This window comes from Dendropsophus ebraccatus, chromosome 4, assembly GCF_027789765.1.
Source record: "Dendropsophus ebraccatus isolate aDenEbr1 chromosome 4, aDenEbr1.pat, whole genome shotgun sequence".
Lineage (NCBI taxonomy): Eukaryota > Metazoa > Chordata > Amphibia > Anura > Hylidae > Dendropsophus > Dendropsophus ebraccatus.
Genome location: NC_091457.1, coordinates 38,157,038 through 38,178,648, shown reverse-complemented (window position 1 = coordinate 38,178,648; position 21,611 = coordinate 38,157,038). Strand labels below are relative to the sequence as shown.

Sequence of the window (21,611 nt, the reverse complement as noted above, 5' to 3'; positions counted from 1 at the left end):
ACTGAAAAGAGAGGGTCACACTTACATTGAATTTGTAGTTCACTGCCTATTGTTAGGCTCAGTCTACCTTTAGTAACACCAAGAGGGAATACAGAAGTGGGAGCAGGGGATAGCTAGTGCTATGTACAGGAAACTTGGACTGTGTGAATGCATTCTCAGCCTGTCTTCTCATTCAGAAGGTCCACTCTGTGCCTGAAAGGTAAATTTAGAGCTTCCTTCTTATCTCTGAAGACCCAGACAGTTATATGTAGCTGTGCTTATACCATGGCTGCTTTTGTGCTATATGTCATTATAGGAAGATCATTGCTTAGCTGCAGAATTGCTTACATAGATTTAACCCCTGTCTTACTGTCATACTGTTGCATGATTTTATTTCTGCTCACTAACAACCTTACAAAGCCAGTGCATCAACAATCCCCCTTTCCCGTCCCTAAGTTTAGTCTAGTGCACTTTCTCTAGCATTAGGGCATGGCATTAAACAGAGAAGTAGGAGCTGCCCTGTGACTGACCAGATATGGGGAAGGATGTCAATGTATCCTTTAGAGATAAATGTATGCTTTAAAATTCAGCTTTTTATTGAGATATTTTTCATACATTTGACACTATGTACTATGACTCACATGCTTAGAACAATTATTTAAGAACAAGTGGTAGTGTGTCCTTAAAGTGTCCCTGTCGTTATAACTTTCAAAATCTAAATCAACTGTATATGTGATAGAAAGCAAGTTTGCAATATACATTCATTATTTTTTTCTGTTGTTATCATGCTGTAAAACAAAGTTGTACTTACCAGAAATCCAGGACCAGTCTCCTGAAGGAAGATTTTCTGGCTTGTAATGGTGAAAAAAAAAACACAGGAATTCAGGCCAGTACAGAGAGTCATGGCTCAATGTGTCCCACAGTCACATGACTGCCTTCTCTCTGTGAGCGCTCAGATGGCCTGGAATACATAGGACTTCCTGTTCTCTGATTTTTTCCTGTTTTTTGAGAAAAAATAGTCAGAAAAGAGGAAGAGCTGTGTTTTCCATGATAACTAAAAAAAAAAATAAATAATGAATGTAAATTGCAAACTTGCTTTATATCATATCTACTGTTGAATTAGATTATAAGTTATAACGACAGTGACACTTTAAATCTCCCTAGGGAGAACACCAGAAATCCTATCCATCCAGTGTGCACAACCACTTGTTTTCTCTATGCTGTGTACCGCACTATTAGATGATTCAGCTTCTGTTTGCCGTATAACCTGTGACATTTACTACAGCAATATAAGAAACGTGCTTTATAATGATTCCAATGACATTTCCAAAGCCGCTGTGTTGGGTATGCCACATGTGACAAGCAGAGAGGCGCCTTGGTTGCTAAGTATTATTAGGACTAAGCGGCCAGCAAAACTATATCCGGTACCCGCACCCCAGACATTATGGGTCATTGAGAAACATGCCTTTTCTGCAGAGCCAGGGCACAGTTCACATTATCAGAATTCCTTTGGATAGTTGCAAGTGTTAACTACCACAGCAACATCTCATCAACCATCTAGAAATTACCATTTCCCTCTCTCGCTAATGCCTGGAGCCGGCCTCCTGAGCCTGCAGTTTATTCATGAATGAGCTTGAAGTAATTTTCAAAGCAGGTGCATCTTCTATTCTGAGGCAGCTCTGGGGCATACTGTAAAATCACCAAATTATGCAAATGCAGAGACAGTACACCTGAATACCTGGCAAGTAGCAATAGGCGGGGGCACAAAATCAAGCAGTCCCATTATTAGGATGAGGCGGGTGTCCCAATGTACCAGTGAATCTGGCAAAATTCTGAATATATATATAGCAATTGGCCATAAAATAGCACTAGCTCCCGTGGAGGATTACAGGTCGTATATGAATAGTGGCCTTATGGACAAAATATATATAGCACCAGTGGTATAGCTAGATGGGTTGCAGCTGGGACTGGACTTATAAATCAAGAGGGCCCAGAGATCTATATCACTTCTTTAATACTGTCTGCTTATGCATGGCCTGCTAAAATTTAACTCCAAGGCTCAGCTGTATACAGAGGACTGTGCAGCAGCACTGACAGGGGCACAGATGTCACACAGGTTAGAGGTCAGAGAAGAAAAGTCATAAAACACAAGGCTGCACTGAAAGGAGCACAGGAGACAAGAACTGTGTGTTAAAGGGGTATTCTGATAAAGGGGTATTCAAATATCTGTGCTGTGTGATCTGGCATCCTCTTCTCCCGCTCCCGTCCAGCCATTGTCTTCAGGCCCTGCCTCTTCCAGCTATCAATCTTTATGGAGGAGGCAGGGCCTGAAGACTAGAGATGAGTGAATCGGTTCGGCCAGTATGGGATCCGGTTCGGATTTTCCCAAAAATCCAAGTCCAATCGGATTTAGATTTTTGGAAATTCGCTCCGATTTTTTTTCTCGGCTTTCTAAAATGGCAGCTGCCATTCTAGAAAGCAGGAAGTGTTCCGGGCGGGAAAAGCGCTTTCCCATGATGCCCAGAGCACATCCAATCAGCAGGGATCTTGTACTAACTTGTACTAAAAAAAATTGACTTTGAGATATCGAGAAGATAATGATGTTACTGACATGTAGAGCCCTAAATTCAACCAAATACACTACCCCCGTATCATATAGATGGTTTAAACTATGAAATCCCAAGAAATCTGAAATTCGGTCAGACCGAACCTTCCGAAAAAATCCGAAAGTCCGGTCGGATCGAACTTTTGAAAAGTTCGCTCATCTCTACTGAAGTCAGCAGCTGGACGGGAGAGCCGGTGAAAAGGACGTCAGATCAAAAGCCACAGCACACCAGGTAATGTATGTATTGCTGTGTGATCTGCAAACCGACAGCACGGGTATATGTGAAGCCATACTGTCGGTTTGCCTAACGTCAATTGGTCTCACATTTCCTGTTTACACTGGAAGATGCATGGCCGATGAAGAGAAATTTGTAGCCCACTCTGGGCTGAACAATCAGCCAAAGAATGAGCATTTTCCCCATCCTCAGCTGATTGTCACCTTTACACAGGCCGATTATTGGCCACAGGAGCATTTCTAGCAACTCTCCTGGCTGATAATCGGCCTGTGTACAAGGATCTTTACAGCTTTGTCAGCAAGGCCAATAAGAAAGTCTTCAGAGATTAGCTTCACTGATTGACTTTACTAACAGAAGCTGTAGAACACAAAGACCTATAGCGAATGGGAAAAATGTTTTTTAATAGTTTTTTTGTTTTTTTACTTAACAATTTTTAATATATAGGTATTAAAGTGTCACTGTCGTTTAAACTTTTAAAACCTAAATCAACAGTAGATGTGGCATAAAGCAAGTTTGCAATTTACACTAATTTTTTTATTTTTTTTAGTTATCATTGAAAACATGGCACTTCCAGAAAACAGGAAGTCTTGTGTATCCCAGGCCATCTGAGCGCTCACAGAGAGAAGGCCGTCATGCGATTGATGAAAACATTGAGCCGTGACTCTCTGTACTGGTCAGACTTCATGCGTTTAGTCTCTTTTTTTCAGCCAGCACAAGACTAAAAATCTGCCTTCAGGAGACTGGACCTGGATTTCTAGTAAGTACAGCTTTGTTTTACAGCATGATAACTAAAAATGATGATAACTAAAATAATGAATGTAAATTACAAACTTGCTTTATATGACATCTGTTGATTTAGATTGTAAAAGTTATAAGGACAGGGACACTTCAAGCTATTTTATTTTTGTAGTAGTTTCATTAAGAACATAAAAAAGAAGTACTACAAATATACAAATATCCTATTTCAAAGCTGCCTCAAGCTTGAATAGGTGCACACAAGTAGTATTCTCTTATGAGTTTAGCTACAACACCGGCCTGAGAATAGGAAGATATATTGTATGTTTCTATGTATTACCGAATGAGAACACTGCGTACAGAAGGTAACTGTAGCTGGTATGGCCAGGCTATAAATAAAATCATGGCAAAGCAGAAGCATCTAAAAAATGTGAAAAAAATTATGAATTATTTATCAGATGTAGCACGGCACATAAGTCTTCGGCAGTCAGAAAATGCATCTAATATGGCATAGTGGCTCACACTGTATGATATATACGGTGCATCCGACTAGACATGTTAGACACTATCTATACACCACCTATTAACTGGTATTCTTTATGTTAATATTTTGTACCAACACAGTGTCTTGTTAGGCCCTGTTCACACTGAGCAAAACAGGTGGAAATTCAGAGCAGAACCCGCGTCCCGGACTCCAGCCGGAATTCTGTCTGCCTCACTATCTTAATGTGACATGTCAATTGTCTGAGTGGAAAGCAGAGGCGTGCGAGACATCACATTGAGACAGTGAGGCAGGCTGTTTTTCTCTGTGTAAACATATCCTTACAAGCCACAGCCCACATAATAATCCACAACCCTATAAAAGGGGTTGTCCAGCGAAAATCTTTTCCTTTCAAATCAACTGGTTCCAGAAAGTTATATAGATTTGAAATTTACTTCTAGTTAAAAAATCTCAAGTCTTCTGCTACTTATCAGCTGACGTATGTTCTGCAGGAAATGTGGTTTTCTTTTCAGTCTGACACAATGCTCTCTGCTGACACCTCTGTCCGAGACAGGAACTGTCCACAGCAGGAGAAGTTTTCTATGGGGATTTGCTTCTACTCTGGATAGTTCCTGTCTCGGACAGAGGTGGCAGCAGAGAGCACTGTGTCAGACTGGAAAGAATAAATTACTTCCTGCAGGACATACAGCAACTGATAAGTATTGGAAGACTTGAGATTTTTAAATAGACGTAAATTGCAAAACTATATAACTGAAACCAGTTGATTTGAAAGAAAAAAGATTTTCGTTGGATAAGGCTGGGTTCACACACTAATACAGTAATCGGATGCAGCTGTCAAAGTTGACAGCTGCATCCGATTACCGAATGCAGCCGTTCCCTGGTGTCTAGTGGGTAGGAGCGATCCACACATCTTACCCCTTCCGGGGTCAGCGACGTAATGGCACTGATCCCGGCTCGGCACTCGATTGCTTCCGGCTGCAGCAGCCGGAAGCAATCAATGTGCCTTTCTCATGTGCCTTTCTCAGAGATCAGTGCACTTATACTAGAAGTCCCCCAGGGGGGCTTCTAGTATAAGTGTAAAAGTTAAAATAAAAGTGTTATTATAAGTAAAAAGCCCCCTTCCTAATAAAAGTCAGAATTACCCACCTTTCCCAATGTTATAAATAAAAATAAACAAATAAATAAATAAACATGTTTGCTATCGCCGCGTGCGTTATCGCCCAAACTATTAATCACATTCCTGATCTCGGAAGGTAAATGGCGTAAGCGGCAAAAAATCCCAAAGTGCAAAATTGCGCATTTTTGGTCGCATCAAATCCAGAAAAAATGTAATAAAAAGCGATCAAAAATTCGCATATGCGCAATCAAGGTACCGATAGAAAGAACATATCATGGCGCAAAAAATGACACCTCACACATAGACCAAAGGATAAAAGCGCTATAAGCCTGGGAATAGAGCGATTTTAAGGAACATATATTTGTTAACAATGGTTTGAATTTTTTACAGGCCATCACATAATATAAAAGTTATACAAGTTACATATCATTGTAATTGTAACGACTTGAGGAACATATATAACAAGTCAGTTTTACCCCAGGGCGAGCGGCGTAAAAACAAAAACTCCCAAATAAAAGAAATGCGTTTTTTTTTTTTCAATTTCACCACACATTGAATTTTTTTCTGGTTTCGCAGTGTACTTTATGAAAAAATTCAGCCTGTCATTGCAAAGTACAATTAGTGGCGCAAAAGATAAGGGCTCATGTGGGTTTCTAGGCGAAAAAATGCAAGTGCATTTTTCTGAAAACAAAAAATATCTATAGTACAAGCGATTTTAAGAAACTCTGTAATAGGTTTTATTTACCAAAAGACTTTCCTTCTGTACTGAAAAAGCTGTTTCCTAGCTCCCCCCTGTCTTCAGAAGAAGCAGGATTTCTGTGTCCATTATGTGGCTATGGAGAGGGGAGGGACTGTTAGGAGTGACGGAGTGACTGAGCACAGAGCAGTCCTGCACAGCACAACACCCTGCAAGCTCCTCTCAGCAAGTTCCTAGATAACCACTGACCTTTTTGACCTCTGAAATCAGCGTTTTAGTTGCCCAGTCAGTCTACAAACAGCTGATTTCATGTCTTCTCTTCCTGCTCCCTCATCTCCATCGTCCCCTCATCTCCATCGTCCCCTCCCCCCTCCATAGGGTATAATGGACACAGCAGAACCTGTCTTCACTGGCTTCTCTGTAATGAAGAAGGGGTTTGCCTGATAATGCACAGATAAGAAGTGAGGGGAAATTGGAAATTACTTTTTGAGTACATTGCTTTTTTACCTAATAAAACCTTTTATAGAGTTTCTTAAAATCGCTTATACTACTGATTTCTGTAAAATAAAAAAAAATAAAAATAAAAAAACATTATGACATTAACAGTCATTATGTATTGTTAGGTGCAAAATTGTCTAGAAAACACATACTCTAGACTTGAAATGCCAGAAAATAAGAGACACCTGCCATGGAATACAGCATGCAAACTCTTGGGGCCATTGGCTGCCACATGCAGTCGAGCACCCCTGTATCCTCCCCCTTGGGGCCCTATAACGCAAGCTGATGCACAGTCTAAACACACATAAATTTCATAGATTAACGCTCATATAAAGAATTTGACCAAAATGTAGAGAGAACCTATCAAACAATTTCTGGATCATACTTGAGGCCCTCGATTTCCATCATTCGTCCCCTGCATTTCTCCACGTGTTGAACAACAGTTTCCTAGCAGGTTAAAATGATGCAAGCAGCCGACAAATGAGCACTTGTTAGTTCATTGGCTGGTCACAGGTCCTATTATACAAGATGATATTGGCTTATTCAGCTGACAATTGCCCCCTTCAATAGCGCCCTTAAAGGGGAAGATAATTGGTCGATATAAGCACTGGTTGATTATATATAGGTTAATCACTGCTCATTGAAAGGTCAATTTACACTGGCAAATGTCAGAAGTGAAGAGCCATTCACTTCCATTATAGTCTGACAGCACATCCCCTTTTTACATGAAGACATGTACGGCCAACAAACAATGACTTATATGCCTGAATACAAGATGTAAACAGTCAATTGCCAGGCCTTTTACATGGGTAATACTACTTCTTTAGTTCTTTAGTGACAGATAACTGAATAACCAAGGTATAGCAGTATTATATAAACCAGACTTTTCAGTGAGCATTTTTAAGGGGGGATAACATTTTTGCTTCATTGCTGATTATTTGGAATAGAACAAATCAGATTTATATCACGTTTCATTTGCTTACATAAATGTGATCCTTTGTTCCAGTGCATGATAAGAGCTCATACACTTGGGACGTGCGTCAACATAATTACGTTCAAATTCATGTAACGCCTGGAGTAGTGGATCCACTGGACCGTCACTAGCGATGGCACTAACCTCACCAGGGAGCGGAGTCTAAGGGGCCGCTGGTTTTCAACAGAGCCCGCCGCAAGGCGGGATGGACTTGCTGCGGCAGGCGACCCCAGGTTGCTACCCCTGGCTTGGTTGCTAGTGACGGCAGGCGAGGCGTGGCAGGAGCAGTAGGCAGGAGATAGTGCAGGCAGAGGTCTGTAGGCATGATCGCAGGTGGCGGACAGGACTCAGGAACAATGGGAAGACAGCGGGCAAGGACCAGGGACAAGGACTGCGGAGAGGGACTGGGAACAAGGACTGAGGTCAGGAACAACAGGGAGCTGGGCCAAACGCTATGGGAAGCATGTAGAGGCTCCAACACCTGGAAGGGGGCAGGGCTGGAACTTATAGGGGAGTGATAGACACTAAACCAATTAGGAGCGCACTGCCCCTTTAAATCTGAGACAGCCGGCACGCGCACGCCCTAGGAGGCGGGGACGCGCGCGCCGGCCGGCACAGTGATGGGCAGGAACGAGGCAAGGTGAGGCGCCCCCCTGGGCTGAAGTAGCCGCAGCGCCAGGTCCCTGCCTGTGGACCCCGGCTGCTGCGGAACTGGGTGAGGAGTCACGGCGGCAGTCCGGAGCACGGGACGCCACCGTGGCCCCAACAGTACCCCCCCCCCCTTGGCCTCCCCTTCTTTCTAGTCTGCAAGAATCCCTTGATGAGATCCCGATCCAAGATATTAGATTCGGGTTCACAGAATCTCTCTTCAGGACCAAAACCTCTCCAGTCCACTAGGAAGAGACGTCTTCCTCTGACAGTTTTCATCGCTAAGATGTCTTCAACAATGTATACGTCGTCAGAGACGGCTTGTGGAGTGGAGGACGAAGCTTTACTGGAGAATCGGTTGAGGACCACTGGCTTCAAGAGGGAGACATGGAAGGAGTTCGGGATTCGCATAGTAGGAGTAGGGTAGACGGAGTTTGTAGGTGACTGGGTTAATGCGTTTTAGCACTGAGAAAGGACCAAGAAATCGAGGACCCAACTTGTAGCTGGGAATCTTGAGACGGACATACTTGGCCGAGAGCCAGACTTTGTCACCTGGGAGAAAGTTTGTGGCAGGTCTCCTCTTCTTATCGGCCTGATCCTTCATGCGGTCAGAGGATTAGAGTAAGGACTGTCGAGTCTGTTCCCAGATCGACTGAAGGTCAGAGATCAATTCTTCCACGGCAGGAACCTTAGATGATGGAGAGAGAGGCAGAGGAGGACGAGGGTGATGCCCGTAGACCACATAGAAAGGAGACTTGCCCGTGGAACTAGAGTCCAGATGGTTATAAGAGAACTCTGCCCATGGAAGTAGATTGGACCAGTTGTCTTGGCGGCTGGAAGTAAAATGACGTAGGTAGTTGCCCAGGATCTGATTGACTCTCTCCACTTGCCCGTTGGTCTGGGGATGATAGGCAGATGAGAAGTCCAGCTTTACTTGGAGTTGCGAGCAGAGGGCACGCCAAAACTTGGAGACAAATTAAGAGCCTCGGTCGGACACAATGTGAAGAGGAAGTCCATGTAGGCAGAAGATGTGTCGGAAGAACAACTGGGCCAGACGGGGAGCAGAGGGTAGTCCAGGAAGAGCCACGAAGTGAGACATTTTAGAGAAGTGGTCAGTCACCACCCAAATGACTGTATTGCCCGCGGATGGAGGTAGGTCTGTGATGAAGTCCATCCCTATGTGGTGCCAGGGACGGTCCGGGACTCGCAAGGGCAAAAGTAGGCCGGCAGGTCTTTGACGGGGTGACTTGTTCTTGGCACAGACTGAGCAGGAAGCCACAAAGTCCTTGACATCCTGAAGGAGATTGGGCCACCAATAGTGACGGGAGATCAATTGCCCGGTCTTTTGAGCTCCTGGATGCCCGGCCACCAAAGAGGAATGACCCCACTTCAAGATGCGTTTTCAGAGTGCGGGGCGCACATAAGTCTTACCGGGAGTAGAAGTGGCAACGGGTACTAGGCGATCGGGAGGTATTATGTGACGGGGGAATTCCTCTTGCCCCATGAAATCGGATGCTCGGGATAATGCATCGGCTTTTACATTCCTCTCGGCTGGACGGAAATGAATAGTAAAGTTGAAACGTGAGAAGAAGAGAGACCACCTGGCCTGCCGGGGATTGAGGCGTTGAGCCGATTGGAGGTAGAGGAGGTTCTTGTGGTCCGTGTAGATGTTAACAGGATGTCTAGCCCCCTCTAGGAGATGACGCCACTCCTCCAGTGCCAACTTAATTGCCAGGAGTTCACGGTCTCCAATCGTATAGTTCCTCTCGGCAGGGGAGAAAGTCTTAGAAAAGAACCCGCAGGTTCTGGTCTTGCCTGATGTGTCCCTTTGCGAGAGGATGGCTCCTGCGCCCACAGAAGATGCATCAACTTCAAGAGAAAACGGCTTGGTGACATCTGGACGGACTAGAGCAGGAGCAGAGGCAAAGGCTGACTTTAGGCTATTGAAGGCTTGTTCGGCCTCTGGAGGCCAACGTCTGGGATGCGACCAGGGTAGAGAAGTGAGGGATGAACTGCCGATAGTAGTTGGCAAATCCAAGGAAACGTTGGATAGCTCTAAGTCCCACAGGATGTGGCCACTGGAGAACAGCTGAGAGCTTAGCTGGATCCATCTGTAGGCCCTGGTCGGAGACAATGTATCCAAGAAACGGTAGGCTGCGTTGATGGAAAACGCACTTCTCCAGCTTGCCATACAAATGGTTGGCCCGTAGTCTTCGTAGAACCTGCCGTACATGGGACACGTGGGTCTGCTGGTTGTTGGAGAAGACCAGGATGTCGTCAAGATAGACAATGACGCAGACATAGAGGAGGTCACGGAATATATCATTCACAAATTCCTGGAAGACCGCTGGGGCGTTGCATAGGCCGAATGGCATGACCAGATATTCGTAGTGCCCATCTGTGGTGTTGAAAGCGGCCTTCCATTCGTCTCCTTCACGAATACGGATCAAATTATACGCTCCCCTGAGATCCAGCTTGGAGAAGATCCTGGCTCCACGGAGACGGTCAAAAAGTTCGGGGATTAGCGGAAGAGGATAGCGGTTCTTGACAGTCACCTTGTTTAAGCCCCAGTAGTCTATGCATGGGCGGAGAGAACCGTCCTTCTTCTGCACAAAGAAAAATCCAGCGCCAGCGGGAGACGTGGATTTGCGGATGAAGCCCTTCTGTAAGTGCTCCCGGATGTAGGAGGACATGGCTTCAGTCTCGGGCACGGAGAGAGGGTACACTCGACCACGTGGAGGAGAAGTTCCAGGAAGAAGGTCTATGGGGCAGTCATAGGGCCAATGAGGTGGTAGAGAGCCCGCCTCCTTGGCCGAGAAGACATCAACGAAGTCTTGATATACTGCCGGTAGGCCGGGTAGAGGCTTGACGGAGTCAGGTGACGTCATAGAGCATTTGGGCTGAGGAAGCTTCAGACAGCGGTTAGGACAGTCCTGACCCCAACTGAGAACCTCCCCTGTTCTCCAGTCTAGCCTAGGGGTATGTAATTGCAGCCAAGGTAGACCCAGCAAGATGTCGGAAGAAGAATGGCGCAAGACGTAGAAGGAGATCTTCTCCTGATGCAAGGCGCCTACCTGGAGGACTAGAGGTGCCGTCTGGTAGTGTACAGCTTCAGTAAGAGTCTCGCACGTGACCGAGGAGATAGTCAGGGAACGGGCTAGCTGGATCACGGGTAGCCGCCATCTTTGGACCAGTGTGGCTGCAATGAAACTGCCTGCAGACCCAGAGTCGATGAAGGCAGTAGTCTGGTGCGTTTGTCCTGAGGGTGTCTGAATGGAGACTGGCAGAGACAACCTTGGAGAGGTAGCATTCACACCTAGGGAGGCCTCTCCTACCGGACCTAGGTGCGAGCGTTTCCCGGACGCTGAGGACGTTGGGGACATCTTTGCCGGAAGTGACCAGAGCCACCGCAATAGAGACAAAGATTCAGCTCCAGTCGGCGAGCTCTCTCATCAGAGGTGAGGCGAGCTCGTTCTACCTGCATCGGAACTTCAGGAGTTAACTGGGGTACTGGCGTGACTGGATTCTGGAAAACAGGTGCCGTGATAGCGAGGAGACAGGCTTAGTCGCCGTTCTTGCCGAACCTCCTCCTCTCTCTCGGTAAACCGGTTGTCGACTATGGTAGCCAGTAAGATAAGATCGTTCAAGGAGGTAGGAAGATCTCGGGCGGAGAGCACGTCTTTTACCCGACTGGATAGGCCCTTCTTGAAGGTGGCTATTAGAGCGGCCTCATTCCAGTCCAATTCTGCTGCTAGGGTGTGGAACTGGATGGCGTAGTCGACAACGGTGGAACTGCCCTGAGAGAGATTAAGGAGAGCTGTCTCAGCCGAAGACGCACGGGCAGGTTCCTCAAAGACGGAGCGGAACTCGGCCAGAAAGGTTCGGAGATTAGCAGCAGCAGGGTCATCTCGGTCCCAGAGAGGCGTGGCCCAAGCCAGAGCTCTACCCTCCAGTAGGCTGATGATGAAAGCCACTTTAGAGCGCTCGGTGGAAAACTGACTACTTAAAAGTTCAATGTGCATGGTGCATTGAGTCAGGAATCCTCTGTACAACTTGGGATCACCTCCGTATTTACTCGGGAGAGCCAGTTGGAGTCTCGAAGGAGCTGCAGGAGGTGAAGAGCGCTGGTAGTATGCTGCTGTAAGGCGGCGGTCAGTTGCTGAATCTGCTGTGCCTGCTGGGCGACCACTCGGGCTACATCCGGATATCAGGCACCTCGCCGGGATCCATGGTTGGAGCCTACTGTAACGCCTGGAGTAGTGGATCCACTGGACCGTCACTAGCGATGGCACTAACCTCACCAGGGAGCGGAGTCTAAGGGGCCACTGGTTTTCACCAGGCGGGATGGACTTGCTGCGGCAGGCGACCCCCAGGTCGCTACCCCTGGCTTGGTTGCTAGTGACGGCAGGCGAGGCGTGGCAGGAGCAGTAGGCAGTAGTCCTGCAGGCAGAGGTCTGTAGGCGTGATCGCAGGTGGCGGACAGGACTCAGAAACAATGGGAAGACAGCGGGCAAGGACCAGGGACAAGGACTGCGGAGAGGGACTGGGAACAAGGACTGAGGTCAGGAACAACAGGGAGCTGGGCCAAACGCTATGGGAAGCATGTAGAGGCGCCAACACCTGGAAGGGGGCAGGGCTGGAACTTATAGGGGAGTGATAGACACTAAACCAATTAGGAGCGCACTGCCCCTTTAAATCTGAATAAGTGAATAAAATAAAAAGGAATTGAGGTACTCACAGTCAGCGCTGTCCACATAGAGAAGTGGCCGAAAGCTTAAATAAATGCATTTAATATAGTGAGAAATATATTTAATATAGCACCTTTAAATCTTAGACAGCCGGCGCACGTGCGCGCCGGCCGGCACAGTGACGGGCAGGAACGAGGCAAGGTGAGGCGCCCCCCTGGGCTGAAGTAGCCGCAGCGCCGGGTCCCTGCCTGTGGACCCCGGCTGCTGCGGAACTGGGTGAGGAGTCACGGCAGCGGTCCGGAGCGCGGGACGCCGCAGTGGCCCTAACAATTCACTGGAATTAAGGGTTTCATTCAATTCCACAAGTAATGGTGTATAAAAGCCAGCCCCTAGCAATGCAGTCCACGTTTACAACATTTGTAATAGAAGTGGTCGTTCTAAAGAGCTCACTGATACCATGGCGTTGCTGTTATAGGAAAGTATGTGCTGATGTGCATATAAGTCACCAATGCTTTGCTGACTCAATAAGTGCATTGTCTCGAACCTCATCTGCCATTAAACGCACCCAAAGCTTCATGGCAGCATACATTACCAAGAGTGGTCTAAGCACTGGACTCTATGGAGCGATGAAGCACACTTTGGCAAATGCCAGGAGAATGTAATTTGGCGTCAGCTGTAAAGTTTGGTGTAGGAGGGATAATACTATGGGGTTATGACCTTCCTAGCAGTCACTTTACTCACTCACAGTCTGCTCCACAACCATTTTGTCTGGCAAAGCAGCTTAGCCACTTCTCCTCGGAGACTTGCTCCTCACAGCTTCAAACTGTAGACACATTGCATTTCCCAGCACATCTGCATCCCCTGCAGACAGACAAGCTTGCTCTCAGATGCCCAGGCCTTTGGCCTACTGTTCTTGTACAGAGACCGACGGCACTTTTTACCGACACCTCTCAAGAACTGTCCACAACCGCCCCATCTGGCATTAAACCACAGAATTTTATCACCTCCCTTAGGCTTCTCGCAGTATGTGCATCCTTCCTCTAGCACCAGGTGCTTACAGGGCCTCTGCCAGAATCTACACCAGTATCCCTGGTTGCTACCAGCTCAGAAGACTCTCATTCACGTTGCTGCCAGGTATTGTGGCTCACAGCCCAGTAGTTAACATTCAACCTCCTTATACACAACTACATTTTGAGACTGGCTGACTGTAAAACATGTGATTAAACACACATTCATTTGCCACTAAGTTATGAGGTAATCGCTGTACTCTCGATATGTGTTGATGAACATGGCATTAACTATATACACAAATAGGTTACATCCTGGCACAGAAAATATCAGCATTCAGCAACATACCTTTACCAAAGCAAAAAACATCAAAGAAGTAAGTTATGGGAAGTAATTATGGACTAACAAAATTATAATGTGACATTTGTTCCTTTGTTTTATTCATACAATGTAAGGTAGAAAAAGGTTTAAAAAAACATACAAGGCCCTGTACTGAGGTTATACCAAGTACTAAAAATCTCTTGCTACAGATACCTCTTAACCATCAGGACAATCTGTAAAGTCATGATATTGATAATCAGCAAGACAAAGAGCCGAAGCCGAAGTATCGTATGGAATACATATGTTCAGTGAAACATTGGTACAACGCACATATCGCTTTCCTGATATAAAAATGGCCACAACTACATATCAGGGCATACAAAATATTGGGATTACGGCAAGTTATAAAGTCTTTTACTCCCCAGGTGACAACCCTCAGGGTTCTATTCTGACATCATTCAGATAATTGCAGTGGCCGCACTTATAATTTCCCTGTAAATCCCGTGATGTAACCATAATTTATTGCCATAACTAGGTCTATAACAGTCTCTCACCAACTCGTCTCTTATATTTTATATCGCTTGAATGCAACAAGAGGTTTCTTTGCTGTGAACTGTTTGAACGTCTCCTCCCCTTCCAGCACATGCCAACTCCTAGTAATGGTCGATCTAATTACTTCGTCCATAGGATTGGGTTTAAATGGGAACCCAAACCTACTGGACTTATTCCTCCTACATGTGTTCCTGTAGATTAATGCAGTGTGGCCCAATCCACTGGCCCCATTCCTAGCTTTATCAGTCCCCTCTTTTGGGTCTCCTTGGTCAAGAAGTCTTCTACTGAGGTCACCAGCCTGCTGTTCAAAGAGGCTACTAGAATTATTTGTTTGGCATGACACATGAACTGCCCATAGGGGGCAACCTATTTAACATGATGTGGGTGATAGCTGTTATAATTAAACAACACATTTTTGGTTGTGGCTTTGTGGCAATGTGGATGTCAATCAGCTGCAGTTGACACCTCATTGGTGGTATTGCAAAGTCATTGTTGATGCAAGTATTGTTGTTCTGGACTACAGCTCATTGTCTCAGAGCAAAGTAAAGGATCTGAATGAGACCAACATGGAGAAGCAAATAAGTGGTGTGATTGTAACTGCGTTGAGGCTGATGGACCCGACAGCAGTTACAGGTCGGGAGGACGCCAATGATTTCTTTGCAGCATGTGATGTGAAGGATGAACTGCAATTGCTGGGCAGTAAGGCCCTAGAATATGGAGTATCGTTCTTAACTGAAAAAGAAGTAAAATTATCTTGGACAACAAACATGTTGCAGTCATACGCAAAAAGTAATAAAGCCCCAAGAGGGTTATATACCTATAAGGAGATGTCCCAGTTTCATGGGGACAGGGAATTTAAAATGTAATGGCAGAGAATACATAAAGAACATTGCTTAAAGGTTACAGAACTGGTGCTACAGCGCAGGAAATGTAGTTTTCTTTCCAGTGTGACACAGTGCTCTCTGCTGCCACCTCTGTCCGAGACAGGAGCTGTCCAGAGGAGAAGAGGTTTTCTATGGGGATCTGCTGCTGCTCTGGACAGTTCCTGTCTCGGCCAGAGATGTCAGCAGAGAGCACTGTGTCAACCTGGAAAGAAAACTAAATTTCCAACAGGAAATACAGCAGCTGATAAGTATGGGAGGACTTGAGATTTTTTGCATAGAAGTAAATGACAAATATTTATATAACTTTCTGCAAGCAATTGATTTAAAAGATGAACATTTTTGCTGGATAACGTTTTGATGATTGTGTATCTTTATTGACCAAAGGTCTAAACTAATGTATTGGTCTTTGATTACACCGAATTTTTGATTGATTTGCATAAAAGAATTAGAAAACAGAATCTGCACAAGTTTTTATTTAATAGATCACAAGTTAAACATTAAGAGACGCCTATAGCAGAGAGAGTCATTAAGGTTGATGCTTGAGGTTTTAGTTTAAGTACACACAGGGGGTATCTCCTGAGGCCGCAATGAGGAACCTTTCAGGGGATCGGTGATATTCCCACTTAATCTCCCTTTGTCTGCTAGATCACTTCTGGACCTTTTTAACCAAATTGTGATGTGAGAGGTGAGGGCATCTATTTGGTCTCAGGCTCACAAGAACTTGTCTGACGCTGAGGCTGCAGCACTGATGGTTAATGGTTAAATTCCAGAAAAGATATAATCATTAAGTGAGCAGACAGAGGGTATGACAATCAGTGGTACTATCAGCAGGCTGGATTGGCGATGGGAATGCCAGTGGCACCAAGTGGCACCAATATTTTCTAATTTATATTTAGCAGAGTTGAGAGATAAAATCATGTTTAAAGTGACTCTGTACCCACAATCTGACCCCCCCGAACTACTTGTACCTTCGGATAGCTGCTTTTAATCCAAGATCTGTCCTGGGGTCCGTTTGGCAGGTGATGCAGTTATTGTCCCAAAAAAACTACTTTTAAACTTGCAGCCCTTTGTCAAACTGCTGTGGCCTAGAGTGTCTGTGCCCTAGGCCTGCACCACCCCTCGGTCCCTTCTCATCATTAGGAATGCCACTGGCAGGATTTTTCCTATTCCTCTGCAGTAAACACTGCACAGGTGGCTTAACAATCCAGCCCATGTGCAGTGTTCACACAGCTGATGAATAGGAGAATACCTGCCTGAAGCAGGTTTTCGGAGCTGCCTGTCATTTTGCTGGGCTCCCAGGACACTGATGTGTGCGGGGTTGCTCTCACTGCAGCAGTCCCTCACACATCCAACCCCCTCTCACAGTCAGGAATGTACATATACGTTCCTGCTGCACAGGGTATGTGCAGCAGGAACGTAGTATATCTACGTACTGCTGACGTGAAAGGGTTAAAGATTTTGAAGCATTGAGTTCCTCATGCTTTATAATTCTTGGATGCAAGTTATTCACACATAGTATACAGGTCAGTATTTGATTTTTCTTATAATTAAAGGGGTTGGCCACTTTATAGCAAAATTGTTCAGTGTACAGTATGAGTTCGTAAATGCTCAGCCATTACTGACAGCAGCATCCTGTGTACCTCATAGAGCAAAAATCTGGCTCCCCTCCTCCAGGCTGGGCTGCCCTGTGGTGAGTCTGTCCATAAGATGGCTGATATGTTGTCCTCCATAGGTATATACAGGTTCAGTTGTGGACACTGGTGGTGGGGCATCATCACATGCTCCTCCATGTAAGCCATCTTATGGAAAGACTCATCCTAGCCCAGTCTGGAGGAGCCTGGAGGAAAGAACAGCCTAGAGGAGAGGAGTCTGATTTTATCTCTATGGGGTACACAGGGAGCTGCTGTCAGTAAGTACAGGGAGTACAATTACTAATATTGTACACTGAGCTATTTTACTATAAAGTGGTCAACCCCTTTAATATTTTTTGTCAAAACCAGGAGTGGATCCAAAACACAGGAAAAAAAGGGCATCTTACGGTTACAGTTTTTCTTTGCATCAGGTCTGCATCACTCCTGGTCTGGCTAAAAACACCAACCCCGGACAAACTTTTCTTGTATATTTAGTATTTGTTTTTATTTATTTTAAAGCCCAAAATGACTGAATTGGTTTTATTAAAAGCAAAAATAAAAAAAGGATGTCGACAAAAATGAATTGTCCTCTAAACAAGATAGAATTCATCCCAGTTGCTAAAATGTTGGCATCATTTGTCATATAGTTCCCTTTCTGAGGGATTTATCAGCATGACGTCCCCATAGTTACTATGGTTTACATCAGATAATTTGTTAGGGGGAGGATGGCTTACTGTTTTCCTGTAAATGTCGACACAAAAGCTTTTTATCTTCACATATGAAGCTGATGTTTCAATGCTAAGGCATAAGGGCTCGGCCACACTAGCGTTTTTCTTTGTTTCTAACGAACCGTCTATATTAATTAAACGGATGAGCATAAACTGATGAGCAGACTGATGCAAACTGATTGCAAAACGTTCATCTTTTTTTAATGGTCCGTTTGTATTTTGGCTTAAAAAAAACTGACTTTTGTACATCAGTTTGCATCCGTTTGCATCAGTCAGCATCCATTTTTCTATCCGTTTATTTTTCTTCTTTGGTTTCTTGCTGCTTCTGCGCATGCTCAGTGCAAAAACGGATGAAAAAAACGGATGTGAACGGAAATACCTTCCGTTTTAGATCCGTCCTCATTGACTACAATGTAAAAAAAAAATGGAAGTGCACTTTCCGTTCGTAATCCGTTTTTTTTAAGCGGAAAGAAAAATACTGCAAACACTATTTTTTCTTCCATTCAAAAAAACGGATCTTGAACGGATTGCATACAAACGAAGCACAATTAGGGCAAACGGAGCACACTAAAATAGCATGGGAATCTATGGGGATTTTAACTGATCCGACAGTTTCCGTTTTGCTTACTCTAAAACGGAAAAGGTAGACGGAATGGTGCCGGATGGTTAAACGCTAATGTGAACGTAGCCTAAGACGAGTGAAATGGCCTTTGTTTACATTTGCTTTTTGCAATTTTCTATGCGAGTTGTAAATCCTGTTCCTCACAGGTAAAAAAAGTAGTAGTAGACACAGCTACACTAAAGAAGTCGGAGACAGGGGGTGATTGTATTAGTTGATTCTTATGGTTCTGACTTGAGTGAGTGCTTACTAAAGAAATTTTTGAAACCGATAGCAAACATGTCAGTTGTTTAGAACAACTACAGGTGGTCCTCGACTTACGACGTTGATCCGTTCTAAACCGTCGTAAACCGAATTTTGACGTAAGTCAGATCATACATTCATACAGTACTGTACCATAATAACAGTACTGTGCTGTAAACACTTAGCCTATCCTAACACCTACTGTATGCTAACACAGTACCCTACATAAGTATCAATAAACACATAGGTACAGTAAAATGTTGTGCAGTAGGTTTAATAATGATAAACAGTAATAAACAGTGTACAGTACTGTAATGAAAAAAAACAGTACATACGTACTGTACTGTACTGTAACAAAGAGAGCAGTACTGTAAGTACTTTAACAGTAACAAACAGTGTACTGTACTGTAAGAAAAAAAATTCTAAAGAGAGAAGAGGCTTATTGGGAGGAAGCTGCAGAAGGTCAGGCAGGTAAGTCAAGAGGGGCAGCTGAGGTAGAAGGTACAGGTACAGGATCTGTTGCAGGCCTCTCAGTCATCTTGAAGTACTGCTGCAGGTTAGTCTGGAAGGAGACCATCTTCTTCTCCTCTAAGATCTCCTTTTAACATCTAAGGGAATCCATGACTCCTCTGGCAACACTACTGTACCTCTCCATGTTGGGATCCTCAGCCTCAAACTTAGACAACCCTTCTTCAATCAGGGCAAACCCTCTTGCCAAGCCTTGCCTTCTAAATCTCTTGGGTTCTGGGGTTGGCATGTCTTCCTCTTCCTCTATGATTTGCTTCTCCAGCTGAATAAGGTCCTCAGCAGATAACTCCTCTCCATGAGATGCCAGTAGCTCTGTGACCTACTCCTTCTCCACCTCCAGATTCATTGTCTTACTCATAGCAACAACGTTCTGTATGACACTAGTCACTGACTCTTGAACCTCTGTGACATCAGTCACAAACTGGGGACACAGTTTTTTCCACACACCATTCATACTGGTCTGCTTCACCTCATCCCAGGAATCAGCAATGTTCTGCACAGCATCAAGGATGTTGTATTTTTTCCAAAAGTCCTTTAGAGTCAAGTCCTTATTTTTTTCAGTTGCTTGTAAAGCATTGCCAATGACCCTTCGGAGGTAGTAGGCCTTGAATGTAGCAATGACTCCTTGGTCCATAGGCTGTATTAGAGCAGTGGTATTAGGTGGAAGGTAAACCACCTTGACATTAGGGTGAAAGTCATCCACATCAGCAGGGTGTCCAGGGGCATTGTCCAGAATGAGCAACACCTTAAAAGGGATATCCTTGGAGGTACAGTACCGCTCCATGCTTGGCACAAAATAGTTGTTGAACCAGTCCTCAAACACTGCAAGTGTCACCCATGCCTTCCTGTTAGACTTCCAGATGACAGGTAGTTGAGCCTTAGAAATGCCCTTGAGTGCCCTGGGATTCTCAGCCTGATACACCAGCATGGGCTTCAGTTTGTAGTCACCAGCAGCATTGCCTCCAAGAAGCAAAGTCAGTCTCTCCTTGCTGACTTTATGACCTGGTGCTGACTTTTCCTCCTTGGAGATGTATGTGCGGTTAGGCAAACGTTTCCAGAACAAGCCTGTCTCATCCACATTAAACACTTGTAGGGCACAGTAATCCCCCTCTGCAATTATCTGAGCCAGTGCTTTAGGAAACTCTCTTGCTGCTTTGTCATCACCACTAGCAGCTTCACCTTGCACTTTAATATTATGGAAATTGGCACGCTCCTTAAACCTCATAAACCAACCTCTACTCGCCACAAACTCCTCACTTTCACTTTCTTCTCTCCTTTCTCTTTTCAGCGCCTCAAACAATCGCCAAGCCTTCTCCTGAATGACCATAAGGCTCACAGGGATACGGCGTTGGTTTTGGTCTTCCAACCACAGCACCAGCAATCTTTCCATCTCAAAGATTAGCCCACTGCGCTGCTTTGTTATGACTGTGGCTTTCATAAGAGCAGATCCTTTCACATGTTCAAGGATACGGGGTTTATCCTTGATAATCGTAGCGACAGTCGAACGACTAAGTCCTAATGACCGACCAATGTCTGTCGCTGTTTCCCCCTTATCATATCTCTTTATGATATCTAATTTCACCTCCATGGTGATGGCCTTCCTTTTCTTTGATGCACTGGCATCAGCAGAGTCTGACTTAGGTTTGGGAGCCATAATGCAGGGCGTTATAGCAGCCAGGAGACTCGTTTTTCTCAGTCTGGAACCTGTCACTGTATAGTATAGTACAGTACTGTATTCTTCCGCCACTGCACGTATTCGACTTACGACGGAACCGCGTAGGTCGGAACAAAGCGTTGTAACCACGAAACGTCGTAACTCGAGACAGTCGTAACCCGAGGACCACCTGTATTGCTTTTAGAATCATATATTTGCTGTCCACTACAGGTAGATTGCAGAATACCATCCAAAATAAGGTACCACTATGTACCCACAGTGTAGTCATAAGCTTTTGCAGTGTTTCAGAACCCATGTCCACTGCTGCTAAACTATGTACAGTATATGTGGGGTGACACTACTGTCATGTTTATTCCAGATCTAAGGGGCTAACCTGCAGATGAAGTTTGTATATATTTGTATGTTGTGTAGCAGTTATATTCAAGTAAAGCAAGCATATGCCGAAGGAGCTACAGGGATTATGTAACACAGTCTGTAAGTTTGCCAGCCATCTCCGTAGATCTGCGTCTATCACAGCCTTGCAAACGTTTCCCTCCAATTCTGGCCAATTCTGCGCTGAGCTATCTCAGACTTCTTTCCACCAATGGGGATTATCGCTCATAAGTTTTTTTCAAGTCCTACTAGTCTGCACAAGGGCTTATCTGCAGTGGTAGGAGAAGGTGCTACGTGCCAACATGCCCCGCTGTCTCCTGCTCGGCTTCCTCGGCATAAGTTGAGGGGCTTGCTTTATCCACTTGTGCAAACC

The 21,611-nt window shown here is 45.1% G+C and overlaps 2 protein-coding genes across 5 annotated transcripts in view; both read right to left on the bottom strand.

Moving 5' to 3' along the window:
- TSPAN4 (tetraspanin 4) overlaps positions 1-21,611 on the bottom strand; it is a 422,638-nt gene that overhangs the window by 218,968 nt on the left and 182,059 nt on the right. The window lies entirely within an intron of this gene.
- On the bottom strand, positions 19,511-20,845 carry LOC138789254 (tigger transposable element-derived protein 1-like). The gene has a single exon (XM_069967855.1). The coding sequence runs from the start codon at positions 20,843-20,845 to the stop codon at positions 19,511-19,513; it is 1,335 nt and encodes a 444-aa protein (XP_069823956.1).

Coding starts and splice junctions, on each gene's coding strand:
- LOC138789254 (XM_069967855.1), bottom strand. CDS start 20,845: ATGGCTCCCAAACCTAAGTCAGACTCTGCTGATGCCAGTGCATCAAAG.